The sequence below is a fragment of the Triplophysa dalaica genome, chromosome 21 (genome assembly GCF_015846415.1).
Source record: "Triplophysa dalaica isolate WHDGS20190420 chromosome 21, ASM1584641v1, whole genome shotgun sequence".
Taxonomy (NCBI): domain Eukaryota; kingdom Metazoa; phylum Chordata; class Actinopteri; order Cypriniformes; family Nemacheilidae; genus Triplophysa; species Triplophysa dalaica.
Window position 1 is genome coordinate 13,243,749 of NC_079562.1, and position 12,543 is coordinate 13,256,291.

At 38.3% G+C, this 12,543-nt stretch overlaps 1 protein-coding gene across 4 annotated transcripts; it reads left to right on the plus strand.

Annotated features, from left to right (window-relative positions):
* The first annotated feature begins 2,573 nt into the window (after positions 1–2,573).
* misp (mitotic spindle positioning) lies at positions 2,574–11,314 on the plus strand. Of its 4 annotated transcripts, none has more exons than XM_056735484.1 (5): positions 2,574–2,696; positions 5,924–8,279; positions 8,858–9,099; positions 9,845–9,883; positions 9,977–11,314. In XM_056735484.1, exons 1-5 carry the CDS (start codon positions 2,637–2,639, stop codon positions 10,061–10,063), a joined length of 2,784 nt encoding a protein of 927 aa, XP_056591462.1. In that variant the 5' UTR covers positions 2,574–2,636; the 3' UTR covers positions 10,064–11,314. The 4 variants fall into 4 exon arrangements, with proteins under 4 accessions (XP_056591462.1, XP_056591463.1, XP_056591465.1 ...); XM_056735487.1 differs by lacking the exon at positions 2,574–2,696 and adding an exon at positions 4,258–4,311; XM_056735486.1 differs by lacking the exon at positions 2,574–2,696 and adding an exon at positions 5,104–5,281.
* Positions 11,315–12,543: the final 1,229 nt, after the last annotated feature.

Genomic DNA, 12,543 nt, shown 5'->3' on the forward strand with positions numbered 1-12,543 from the left:
CGTACCTGTGTGTCTAAAAACTCTTGTTATCATATACCGTATTAATCCCACCTTAAGTGCTCTTGTTAAAAGTCGCTATGAAGAGTTGAAAAGTTCTCCCAGTCATTTTTGAACTTCGGAATGATATGAACTTGCATTGGGTTGTTTTTAGTCATCTCATAGTTACATCTCATCTTTATTTTTGGATTGCTTTATCCAACCATGCACTCGATGTGTCGCGGGTGGGATTTGTAGATTGCATGCCAGTCCCCATCAGTCCTCTTTCATGCCAGGTGATTGACAGCTCATTCCTAACGAGTGACATCACCAGACTGCTGCAGCCAATCCTATGCAAGAGCTCTCATGCATGTAAACTATTGCCCGAATAAGCAAAGCTGTCTCACTTCCTACACAGCAAGCATAGCAGAATGGAAAGACAATATCTGCTCTTCCTCGGCTGTTTCGGCATTGAGAAGTTGCTGAAAATATGGAGACTGAGAATTTATTAGGTTTTATGGTTTTAAGTATAAGAGTTTCATCCTTTTTCGCCCACTTTGAAGATATTTTCTTCTGGCAAAAGTTTGAAAAGGCCCTTTAAGTAGCTATGATGTCTAATCGTTCAATATTTTCCTACGTTTGGTAGGAACGAACATGTATTCTTGTGGTAGCTATGTATGATTGACTGCATTCTGGTTTAATGTGATGCTAATGAAATCTGGTGTTGCGTTTTATTTTTGGCTTAATGTTTCCTGTAACAGATGGAAATGCAAGCAGCATTGTACATTACATTATATTTGAGGGTGTGTTGATGAACGTTACATCTTTTTTGGTTCATCAATTCATTCTCAAATTATCATTTTAACTAACTTTAGGAGAATTCAATTATAGTGCTTGTTCGGTGGCGCCATCAGTTGGCGTAAAGATGTGCTAGATGGAGTGTGTGTAAATGTTTGTGTGTCTGTGTGCTTATGATCGATTTTCTGTTAATATGTATTAAATCTCAATCATAGTCATGTAATCTATTAAACTGGTCTAAGAATGGATATCTGTGTTACGGCTGGTATCCAGAGTCCAGATCCTATTATGTTCTTGCATACACAAACACACAGACACAAATCAACATACACATGTGTTCATCATAACAGCATCTGTGAGATTGACACATGGTCCAGCTGAATAAAAAACAGCTTTCGTTTCCCTTGCTGGTCAATCAAACAACTATGAAAGCTGTTATGCACTGGCCCCAGAACAGCTATTCTTCCATGAATGCCCTGTTTTTGCTTCACTGTGAGTCTCGTGTTTGTCTCTCACTTTTACTTCACATCCTGTTGTCTTTCAGTACTAACATTCCAGTTCTGATGTTTCCCCCCTGAATGCCTTGTTGTCCAGCCATAGGTCTGGCTTTTCTCTTTTGTATAGATGCATGCTTTTATAGGTACATAATTCGCATATATACATATCCATTTCCATGTAAGGTAACGTCCCTGAGCTTGAACCCCAAACCCTTGGTGACAAGCTGCTGTAATGGTAGATTTCAAGGCAAAGTGGAGCAGAGGACAATGTAAGAACATCCAACCTGACGTTGGCAGCCTGGACGAGGTCTATCGCTGCCCGTCTCAAATGCCCTCTTCCATTGGTTCTTCTGATGATGTGTGTGTGTGCTCTTACTGCCACTGTTGTCTGTGTGTTGTGAAGGTCTGCTTTTTTACCAGCCTGACAGATGTAGAAAGTGTTGGAACGAGACATTAAAATGTGATGTGCTTTATGGAAACCGCTGTCTGTCTTGTCTTCTTTATAACGTGCTTCTTAAGATCTGTGCATACATCAGAACACTACAAGTGTTATGGACCTATTACTAAACCCTGAGGAACACCATAGCTGCAACACAGAACTAATCTGAAAGAACCGTGGTATTGTCACTACCATTGTCGAGGACTACATGACCAGGCTACAGAACAACTATGAGGTGTATTATAGGATAGTAGAGGGATATTCTCAGCTTTTGTTCTGGGGTTGCTGATGGTAGCAGGATTCCATGCTGATACCCCTGCCCTCAGCACACTCACAAACACACACACTTACATAGGCTTGCATGCAGTGAAACTCGCTAGAACCAAACATTGGCCAGGTTACGCCATGTACACTTTGGGCCTTTTCTTTTGAGCTGATACCTCTTGGACCACATGTTGTGGCTGTGAACTGTATAGGTGGCACAAACACGCAGCCATGTTGAAGCTATTGGAGGTGGGGCTTTGCAGAGCAATTGAGCTCACAACACAGGCTTTATGGGTGGTGGGTGAGGACTTGTGTCAGGTCTGGCTGATGTTGTCTGAAACAGGCGGACACCTGTAGCAGTACTGCTGGGGTGAGCTGGCCCCAGGGTTTCTCTGCATGCTACATCAGTGTTAGACACAATCTTCTGTGGATCTCCAGAGAATGAGGTAAGTCCAATTATGACAGCGATGGAAGAATTGTGTGATAGTGTATTTAATCATTATCATATTATCTGACCAAGTGCTTCCATTGTGCTGATGTAGTTCTATCGTATTTTAAAACTTCTTCAGATTGGACTCATCAGCGGGGATTGAGTTAATTGCATGGTGTGAAACTCGGGTTGTATTGCAGGAAAACCCTAAACTGACGCATACAGGACAGGCATGTTCAGATACACTCCTCCCTGGCAGGTGCTGTGTAACAGCATGGAACATAATTCTAAGGTAGGTTTACCTGTCACATGCTGTACAATTACATGTGTTTGTATGTGACAGCTATCAAAAAACTTAATTGGCCTGCTTTTTGGCAACATAAAATGTATGTCATTTCAGTTTTGTTTAGTTCAGTTTCATTTTGTTTCCTTACGTACATAAGACCAAGACATGCATATATACTAGGTTTCTCAAGCAAATAAATTCTGATTAATTGCATCCAAAATAGTTTGTGTTTATATATGTCTGTGTACTGTGCATATTAATTTTGTGTTTATAAACACACATACAGTACATGCAAGTATTTAAGAAAAATATTGTATACAAATATGAATAAACGTTAATATATAATTTCAATTATTGGTAAATATAAATAAATAGGCTTCACATTAATAGTTCCTAAATATATATACCTGTATGTTTATGTTTTTGAGTTTATACATATAAAATTACATATACATATATTATGCAAACACAAACATTTATTCTGGATGCAATTAATCGCGATTAATTGTTTGACAGCCCTAATATATACTGATATATTATCATTACATCAAACATACAATTCAGCAGAGTTTGACGGGTTAAAAACATCATTAGCCATTCAAAAATCCCCATCAGATTTTTCAAGCAAGTGGATTTAATTTCTTTAAAGTGTATCTTTAGTAATTATCAGCTTGATTTAAAAATAATAAAAAAAGATAAATAAATGTATAAACATTAAGACTGGACAAGAACCATGGTCTCATTGAGTCTCAGTTTAAACCAAACACCGCCTTACTGAAACCTCTTGTCTTGGTTCTTGGTTTGTGTCCACTAGGTGTCAGGATTGGTTTCTTTAAAATCCCCCAAAACGCTTTATGTTAACAAAGGTGAATAGACAATCACAGTTATAAAAGTGATCTGTTAAACAGTTACTCTGGATGATGTTCACAAGGCTTGTGGTGGCGTGGCTATAAACTCAGGAATGTGATGAATTGGTGTCATGCTCATTGCACAGCTCAGATCACACCACACATGTGAAACTTAAACTTTAATTCAAAGTTCACTGCTGTTGTTATCCTCACTTATGTGAACGTTTGTGGTATTATGGATACCTGTCCATTAAGGCTGGAGTGGGGTATATTTTACCTTGATTTATATTATCATTCCTAGTGACATTCTTCACATTACATTCCTTTGGGAAAAGTAGACCATTGACCACAGCATATCTGTGACCCTATGAATTGCATTGTAGCATTGGGTGGAATTCACGATCCATTGTTTTACTATAACTGAAGCTACACAGATACACCTAATACACCACTTTGCGTTTATTCAGGCCCATATAAAATCTCTTTCATTTTGATTTTTCACAGATTGTTCAGAAATTAGCTTTAAAATTAATGTTGCATGTCCCGATTCTTCCTTGACCAAAGGATTTAATAGTATGTGTGGCTGTGTCAAATGTTTTAATTTTAGCCTCAATCTATCTGTCTTTTACACACTGTCCATCATGGGTATGGGGCGTGTCTATTCAGGCATACGTGATATTATCTGAACTTTGTCTGTAAAGTTTGGCAGTGAAAACAGAGGCGCCCTCAGATGCATGTGACACTACAGAATTTAACTTCACTACTGTCTGAGGGTGAGTGTTTGGTCATATTCTTTAGCGCTCAGTTATGTGGAATAAATAGCTGATGTATGTGATTGTTTGAATAAATATATGATGCAGGCTATTAACAATGGACTTAAAAAAATATCTGTGGAACAGTTTAGATATATTACGTGCTGAAAAGTGATTTGGTTAATGTTGAAACTATCTGAAAGAACAGTAGGTATTGAAATGTACAGTATTTGTGCTTCTGTTCTCTAGTTCTTCAATAGTTAAAACTGATCAAATTGAGAAAATTTGGCTTTTGGGAAATGTAAAATCACAAAATCTAATAGTGTATATGCTTAAATCAGAATGATTTTTTTATAACAAGGAAGTTTCCACCTGAATACTTTTATTGTCACTACAGGCTAAAGGTTGATCAAGCTGGCTATAAAACTTATGATATTTGTTTAGAAAATCTGTTACATCTGTCAGCAAGGAAGTAAATGATAGATAGACAGAAAAAAAGAAATGTATTTCAACAAACTGTGTAATTTTGAGCATTTATCCAAACACTGCTGTTCTGCTATTAAAGACTGTTTCACGTTTTAGAATAACAAAATCAAGTTTTAAAATAGCCATAAATCTTGTGGGTGTCATTTAAAATTCAAGTTAGCACTAGATATTCCCTTCTACACAAGTGTTGTTCCATGCTTTTCACATGTCATAATTTAGTAAGCTATAGTAGTTTTTTAGGGACACCCCTTAAACAGTCTGAGCCAATCAGCAACAGGAGAGCTGTGGTTTCCAGGAAACTGTCCTGCTTTGAGTTTATCAGGGGTTCACAGTTCACCCTGTCACACATGGACACCCACTGACAGTCAGTATATGAGCAAAACTCCCTTACAACTACGTAAGCTTTTTTGAACGGGCAAGACAGTCTTATCTATTGTTTTGATGCAGTATTTGGTGGTTTCACCAAGTTTTTCCGTGTGATGACAATGTTTTTTTCATTTAGCAGGTAAGCAAGGTCTTTTAACATATGTAAATACTGTATTCATAAATGTGAATTGTTTTAAGTTTAGTCTGAATTAAACAAAAAAAAAGGATGAAACAGAATTATAATATGATCTCTGGTCATTCCAGCTTAAAACATTTTGTCTTGAAAGCCAACAAAAAGCAAAGTAAACAAAGTTTTGTTTACAAGTAGGAATATAATTGACTTGTACTTGTAGTGGTACACATTTGGCTATTTTAAGAGACTTTTACTTAAGAGGTTTACTATATGCCATAAGAGTTTACCCAAATGTGAAATTTTCAAACTTTTCCTCTGCCTCATCTGCAGAACACAAAACAGGGATGTTTTGATGAATGTTGGTTACAAAACAACAATGTCCCCCGTTGACAACACCACTGAGACATTTCTTAAAATATCTTCTTTGATCTTCTAATGATTCGTGTACATGTATGTTTGAATGGCATGCAGGTGAAGAAATTACAGATTTCTTTTTTTAAGTGAACTATCCGTTTAAGACAGCATTACTTATTAAAAATGTAAAATACCTTTAAAGTACAGTACACATTTCAAGCATTGTTCCCAATTGCAAAGTAGCTTTAAAGCTCAGCTGACCTTCTGCTATGTTTTTTTTTTTTTCTTATACAGAGGCAGTCATCAATTTTGAAAGACAGCCCGTGTGGTGCACGCACACATCCCTCAGAAGAGGAGCACCCTGTGATCCATTCTCCTCTGACACCTCTTCCTAAGCCTGCCCACAACAATCCACCCCCCACAGTCTCCATGACCAGCACACCAAAACGCTGGGTGATAAAACCCTTCTACTCAAAGTTAGAGCAGACAGATTTCCACTCCATAGTGAGTCCTACTGGCGGAATACAATCACCAGACCCGTGGAGCAGCATACAGGACACTGACTCTCTAAAGTTCAGCTTTGAAAGCGTATCAGTAACTGGCATGCAGCCCACTGTGATGGTTTCATACAAGAGTGAGGAGAACACACCAGACGTGGTGCTCCAGGCAGCTGCTCAGCAGGTAGCTGTGTCTGAAGAAGGAAGTGACAATGAGGATTGGAGACCCAGCAATCCCAGCAGCCCTGGAACCCCAAGCAGCAACGGCTCACGTGTTGGGTTTTATTCTTTTGTAGAGGACCTGGCAAGCCCAGAGGCAGAGATGAATGAGGCCTACATGCTTTCTCCGGAGAGGCAGGCTAAACTGAATACTTTGAAGGAGAAAAGCTCCTTCAGGCTTCAGACGTACATGGAGGAAAGGAGACCTGGGAGACTGTTTGAAGAAAGTAACAATGACAAACCTTATCATCTTGAGGGTTTCTCTAAAGGGAATGAAGTAGAGGCAAATCCAGATCGAATGGAGATCATCCGGAACCAGGCACCTAGGAAAAACCCTGTCCTTAAAAAACAATGGAGTTCCTTGGAAAATCTGGATCTCAGTAACACTCCCCAAAGACTTGTGGATGGATTTAGTCTGCGCTACTCCGCTGTAAATTCAAAGGCTGAAGAGGTCAAGGTGGAGCCTGGCTCTATTGACGATATGCAAATAGATTTTAATGCTGCACGGCGGCAGTTTCTAATGATGGAAGAGTCGAAGCAAAAACCCCTTTCGCAGAGTCCCAAACAGCACCCTTACTCCGCCAAATTTAGAGAAAGGACTCTCTCCCCAAATGCCAGCATCTTCCCATCAAAGCAAGTGAGCCAAGAGAACAGCCTTCGAGAGAACCATATCCAAATGAGTACACAACTAGAGACAAAAAATAAGACTGTGAGTTTGACTGAGGACCCAGAAGAGAAAGTTCAAAGTAGTGCCAGAGACGAGGTTGACTCTGTGCTCGAAGACCGAAGTGCCGGTTTCTTTAGTGATGGACACATTTCAAATGATACTTTCGTTTCAGAAATAGCGAGTAACCTTTCAATGCACAATGCAGGGGAGACTCCAATCGAAAGGGAGATCAGAGTCAACCAAGAACGGGAAGAGAACCTACGCCGATCAAGGGGGATCTTGCGTGCGGACAGTTCAGAGATGGTGGAGATCAGGACTAAGCCAATTCGGACGTACTTGTCTCCACAGATTAGGCCTACGAAAGCCAAAGATACAAACAGGGTGAGCTTCCTCATTCAGAGAGGGTTTGAGGTTGAGAAATGGCAACATAGCCAAAACAGGCTTTCAAGTCTTTATAACCAAGAGCAGGCTGAAGTCAAAGAGAAGAGCAAGGCATATGAGTCACATCCAGATAAAGGTGCAATCACATCTTTGAGGACAAAACCCAGAGAGACTCCAGAAAATGAGGAAAGGATGTCTTCTGTGGAGGATCCTGCACATGAGAAGAAAAGTCACCTGTCCGACTCGGAGGAAGTTCTGTCACCTTGCTGCCCCCATCGACATCCAGATGAATCTACAATTCAGAGAAACTACACTGAGAGCAAAGGATTCGAATACAGAGATGGAAAAGCACAGATTATAGAATGTCCTGTGGAAAATATCTCTTCTAAAGTAAGGCTTTATAAAGATAACATTTTTGAGACCCAATCAAGTACTCTCAAAACAAAGACAGAACCTTTCTGGATAGCTGAGAACGGGACCAGCATGCCATGGAAGAACAGATTATCCTCTCTAAATACTCAACAAGAACCCACAAAATACAGCGGGTACATCCCAACTTGGAGATCTCATCTTGAACGTAGCACCTGGAGCCCTCAATTGATAAATGCACCAGACAGCATCCGGGAAGAAATCGAACAGGACCTGAAGCGAGAAAAGGAGCTTCAGGAACTGAGAGAGTCTAGTACCCAGTCCTTTTCAACAAACAGAGACACGGACAACTCCAAGAATGCCAAGAATCTAGAACTAACTTCAACTGAACCTACCTACCCACCAATCAGTGGTGAGGATATGGTATTCTCACCAAAAACTTCACAAAATGACTTGATTGAAGTGGATCATTATTCTTGGAGTCAGGATACCCCTTTTTCCAGATTATCAATACAAGGTAAAACTATTCAGTTTAATGACACTTTAAAATAACAGGAACAGAAGACATATATCCTATATTGTCCTTATGAAGGGGCAAGTGGTTTTTGACAAATGCTTATCATAGCTCATATCCACACATAATTGATTAACTTGTGTGCTAAATGTTTATGGGTGTCAGCAGCACCATGGAATGAGAATGAATTGCCAACTGAATTAGTTTCTGAACTTTAACCATGGCATAACATTATGCTTGACTGATGAATGATTAATAATTTACTTCATAGATGTGCACACACGTTTCACAGTAAAGACTGCCTCTGTGTTACCAAATGTACAGATTGTCTGATTTTATATAATTCCTGTTAGTAATCTAGTATCAGTATTTTATGAACTGATAACACACAAAAATAGGTCACAGCATGCTTATCAGTGAAGAATATTTAGACATACGAAAGTTCATGTAAAGTTTGCGAAGGTCTGCGTAGTGTAAAGTATGTAAACATACTTCTGAAAAGTAGGGAACATAGGAAGAACAAGTTGTTTGACTCCTTGAAGTAGCTGACTGGATTTTAAGCTAGTTTTATTTCTCTCCAGATAAAGGTCCACTGTTGCCCTCACCACGGCTCAGTTCAAGATTGCCATCTGTGTCCATGATGTCACCCCAGCCGTGGGGCAGCACCAACCCTGTGTCCCCTACTGTTTCAAGGGTAACTCCAATAAAGCCCTCCAGCCTGCAAGCTGACGTGTCCTCGCCACTCTCTCAGAAAGGTCTGACTGAAACCCTGCTGAAAGATTTTAAAGACAGACGGGTCAAACTGCATATGGAAGAAAGTGCTGTGAGTGATCCCTTTCATACTTTACCTCGTATGTTTTAGAAAGTAGTTTGAAATCAAAAGTTGGTTCACACTGCCGTAAAAAGATTTTTACATGTGAGACACATCTTGTACCCACACTGTGATGTGTTCAGCTGTATGTAAAAATGTTGTGTCGTATCGGCATTTCGTCCACACCAATTATGTGTTTTGGGAGACTGAACCACCATTTTATGAAACCGGGTCCAAGAGTGGATCAATCTGAAATGACACCCTTGCGTTTTCGTGTGAACAGCTATATTTTCTGAAACGATGTTGTTATCACCCCAACGTGTAAGGTTAATGCACATGCTCCAAGTCTTCCTCTTCATTTTTAATATATCTCTTTGACAAAATTACAGCGCTACATACTGATTTGGAATAAATACCACATTGTATCGAGTCGCTTTTGTGGTTTCGTGTGTACGCTGATATTTCTAGAGACGACACAGTGTTTTTACGGAATGAAAACGAAACAAAATCAGATAGGGAAAGCTCTGGCTTCGTGTGGATGTGGCCTATGTCTTCACACTGGCCAATAAATACAAAAATAATGTATTTGTCTGGACCGTGTGAACTAGCACTAGCATTAGCCTTTAGCACTAGATGATAATAATCTTAAAAAAACATTCCAGGAATTTTCCAAGACATTGTTTCTCTTGTTGTAAGGCAATGGGTAGGACTAGAAATTGATTTTTTTCAAACATACTCTTTTCTCATTGTCTCACAGTACGCTGGGATACAACCCATTGATGACATTAATAATGAGGTGATATATTGAAGTTATCTATGTTTTGCAGGCTCTACTGGATTTGAAATAGATTAAGTTTGATCCTGCGGTGTAACTGTTGTTTCTCCACAGGTTGTAGAAGCCACCCGTGTAACAAGGCATAAAAACCAGCGAGCCCTGCAGTGGGAGGCTGGCATGTACGCCAACCAGGAGGCATAAAATATCAGCACCAAGACGAGACAACGACACATGAGGAATATGTGATACCGGTTGAATTCCTGATTGCATTTACAGGCACTACGTTCTTTAGTGCCACTCATAGTTTATATGGTTTTTCAGAGACGACTGCCGTGGAGGTAGTAGGTGTAGGTGTAGAAAGCATGTGATTGGGGTGAATTGTATGAAATTAGCTTCTGTGAACACTTTCTTCATACTTTTCCTTGCCAAGTACTAACATTTCTTAATCCCCATGAAGAATATTAAACAAAACTTTTTATTAAGGCGACTTTATCATGTGAGACAATAAAACATCAATCTGCTGATAAAGTTACTGACCTTCAACCCGACCCCAGGTCAACCTGATTTTTATATCAGGAATAAATCCAAAGCAAAGTCTGGACCTGGAAGTCACAACACGGAAGTCTGTTCATCTAACATTCTATGTAATGTTGATGATAAACACGAAATATGAATAGTTTTCTTTTGCTCTATTGTTTATAGGAAATTGAAATAGTAAACATTACAATCTATATTAAGATTATGTAGAATGAAATTAATACTACAAAAGATTTGATTCTAGTATATTAATGATTGTGGACACTATGATTTTAATTAAGATAATATATATATATATATATATTAGATTTTTTCCCTAAAAGAAAGCTTGCATATTTTGATCAGATATGTTTTTAAGCAGCAGAGTATGTGCAATACAAATGTCTTTCCTCTGAAAATATTATTGTGGCAAGCTATCTCATCCCCCAACATCCTAAACCAACTAATATCTCACACAATGACGCAGTCAGTCTAAGGATTACATTTGTGCAATATTTATTGAAAAAAAGTTGTACTTAATGTTATTTTGATGTTCTTCATGTGTCCAATGCTGAAGAGAAACCTGTACATTGTCTTTACGCCACAGCACAACAGCGCCCTCTAGAGAATGTCGCTGTTATTATATGATGCTTGTTATGAACAGGTAGGCTAAACTGAATGCTAATCATGTTATTTGATTTGTCTGCTTCTGTAAACAAACAATTTGTTTAACCTTTTCACGCATAGTTAAAAATGTATAAGCTGTTTCCGTGCAGTGAGCTTTTAATGGGATCAATATGTTTAAGTTTCCATGGCGACGCGGCATCAAACTTGTCATCTGGATGTGTCTCTTTGCTGACTGGCCAGCAGGACATATTCAAAACATTATAAATTATTTTCATGTACAAACCATAATAAATAAATTACTCAAATACTTTTTTGTTATCATTTTTATAAAAATATTAATTAAACTAGCTATATTAAAGGGAATTATGAATGCAATTCTTTCGTTTATATATAAGGATCTATATTAAGTATTAAGGATCAAACAGTTTATGTTCTGTATTTGATGTACTGTAGTTCTTTTGTCTTTTTTGTAACATACACTTTATATAAAAACATAATATTACACCACGCTGTCTCCGGCAGGCAAGATTCAACACTGTTATCTGTCCTTATTATTTTCCTCCTCTGCTGTCTTTAAACATAGTAAACCACCAGATCCTGCAGTCCACCTTCCACATGCTGGGCATCACTGAAACTGCACTCATGTGATCTAAGTCATATCTCACAGCTAATGGTTCTCAAACTCTATCAGCATAATGCCCACTTGTATAGAGTGGATCCTTTGTGTTCCCCCAAAGAAAAATCATCACACATAACACATATCAACCTTAAAATGTAAATGTAAGTAAAAGTAAATTAAATGATACAGTCTATTTTACTTCGATCTGTATGTCCTCCTCATCTTTAGTCAACCCAGCTGCAGATGGCACTGTGTCACTTCTAACAAAGCAGCTGGACAATAAGCGGAGTGGACATCCAAATTGGGCGACAGATACTGCCATAACCAACAATTCATGCTGTTGCTACATTTCAGTTAAGCCGTCTCACTATTTAAAGAAAAGAAACATATTGTACTGTGTTGTTAAAGTTTATAAAACTTTATGTAGAAAGAGAATTGAGAAAGCAATGTTGTATGACATCTAGGGACCCAGCACCCTTAAATGGGAATTCGGAGGACAAAGAAGATTTTTAAATGTTACATTTATGAAAAAGCGGTCTCATCATTCATCTCATGGTAAACTGCATGTGGAAGCATTTACAAGCAGAAACAAGTCTCCTTTAAAATCACTTTCATTTTAATCGCACATCTTATCATGTTTCAAATTTAGTTCAGTCCAGGTGAGGCTTTTCATACATTTACTTTGATTTAAAATCCATTTGTGGATAACATCCTGTGGGTATGTGTAGAGGGTTTTTCATACTTTTTTTCCAACAAATCTGTATATTATATTATGTACGTGTGTATTAGACATATTTTATTTAAACTATTATAATTTCAATTTAAATGTTGAAATAACAGAAAGATTCTAAGCTAACACAAGTCTCTCTTATATTGGTAAGACATGAACATTTAGTCTGTATTTTCATGTAACTAAAAT

Excerpts from the sequence above, each read along its gene's own strand:
- misp (XM_056735484.1), top strand. The coding sequence starts at position 2,637 with ATGTTCAGATACACTCCTCCCTGGCAGGTGCTGTGTAACAGCATGGAA. Across the intron at positions 2,697-5,923 it reads GCATGGAACATAATTCTAAG|AGGCAGTCATCAATTTTGAA; the intron begins GTAGGTTTACCT and ends TTTCTTATACAG. Across the intron at positions 8,280-8,857 it reads TTCCAGATTATCAATACAAG|ATAAAGGTCCACTGTTGCCC; the intron begins GTAAAACTATTC and ends ATTTCTCTCCAG.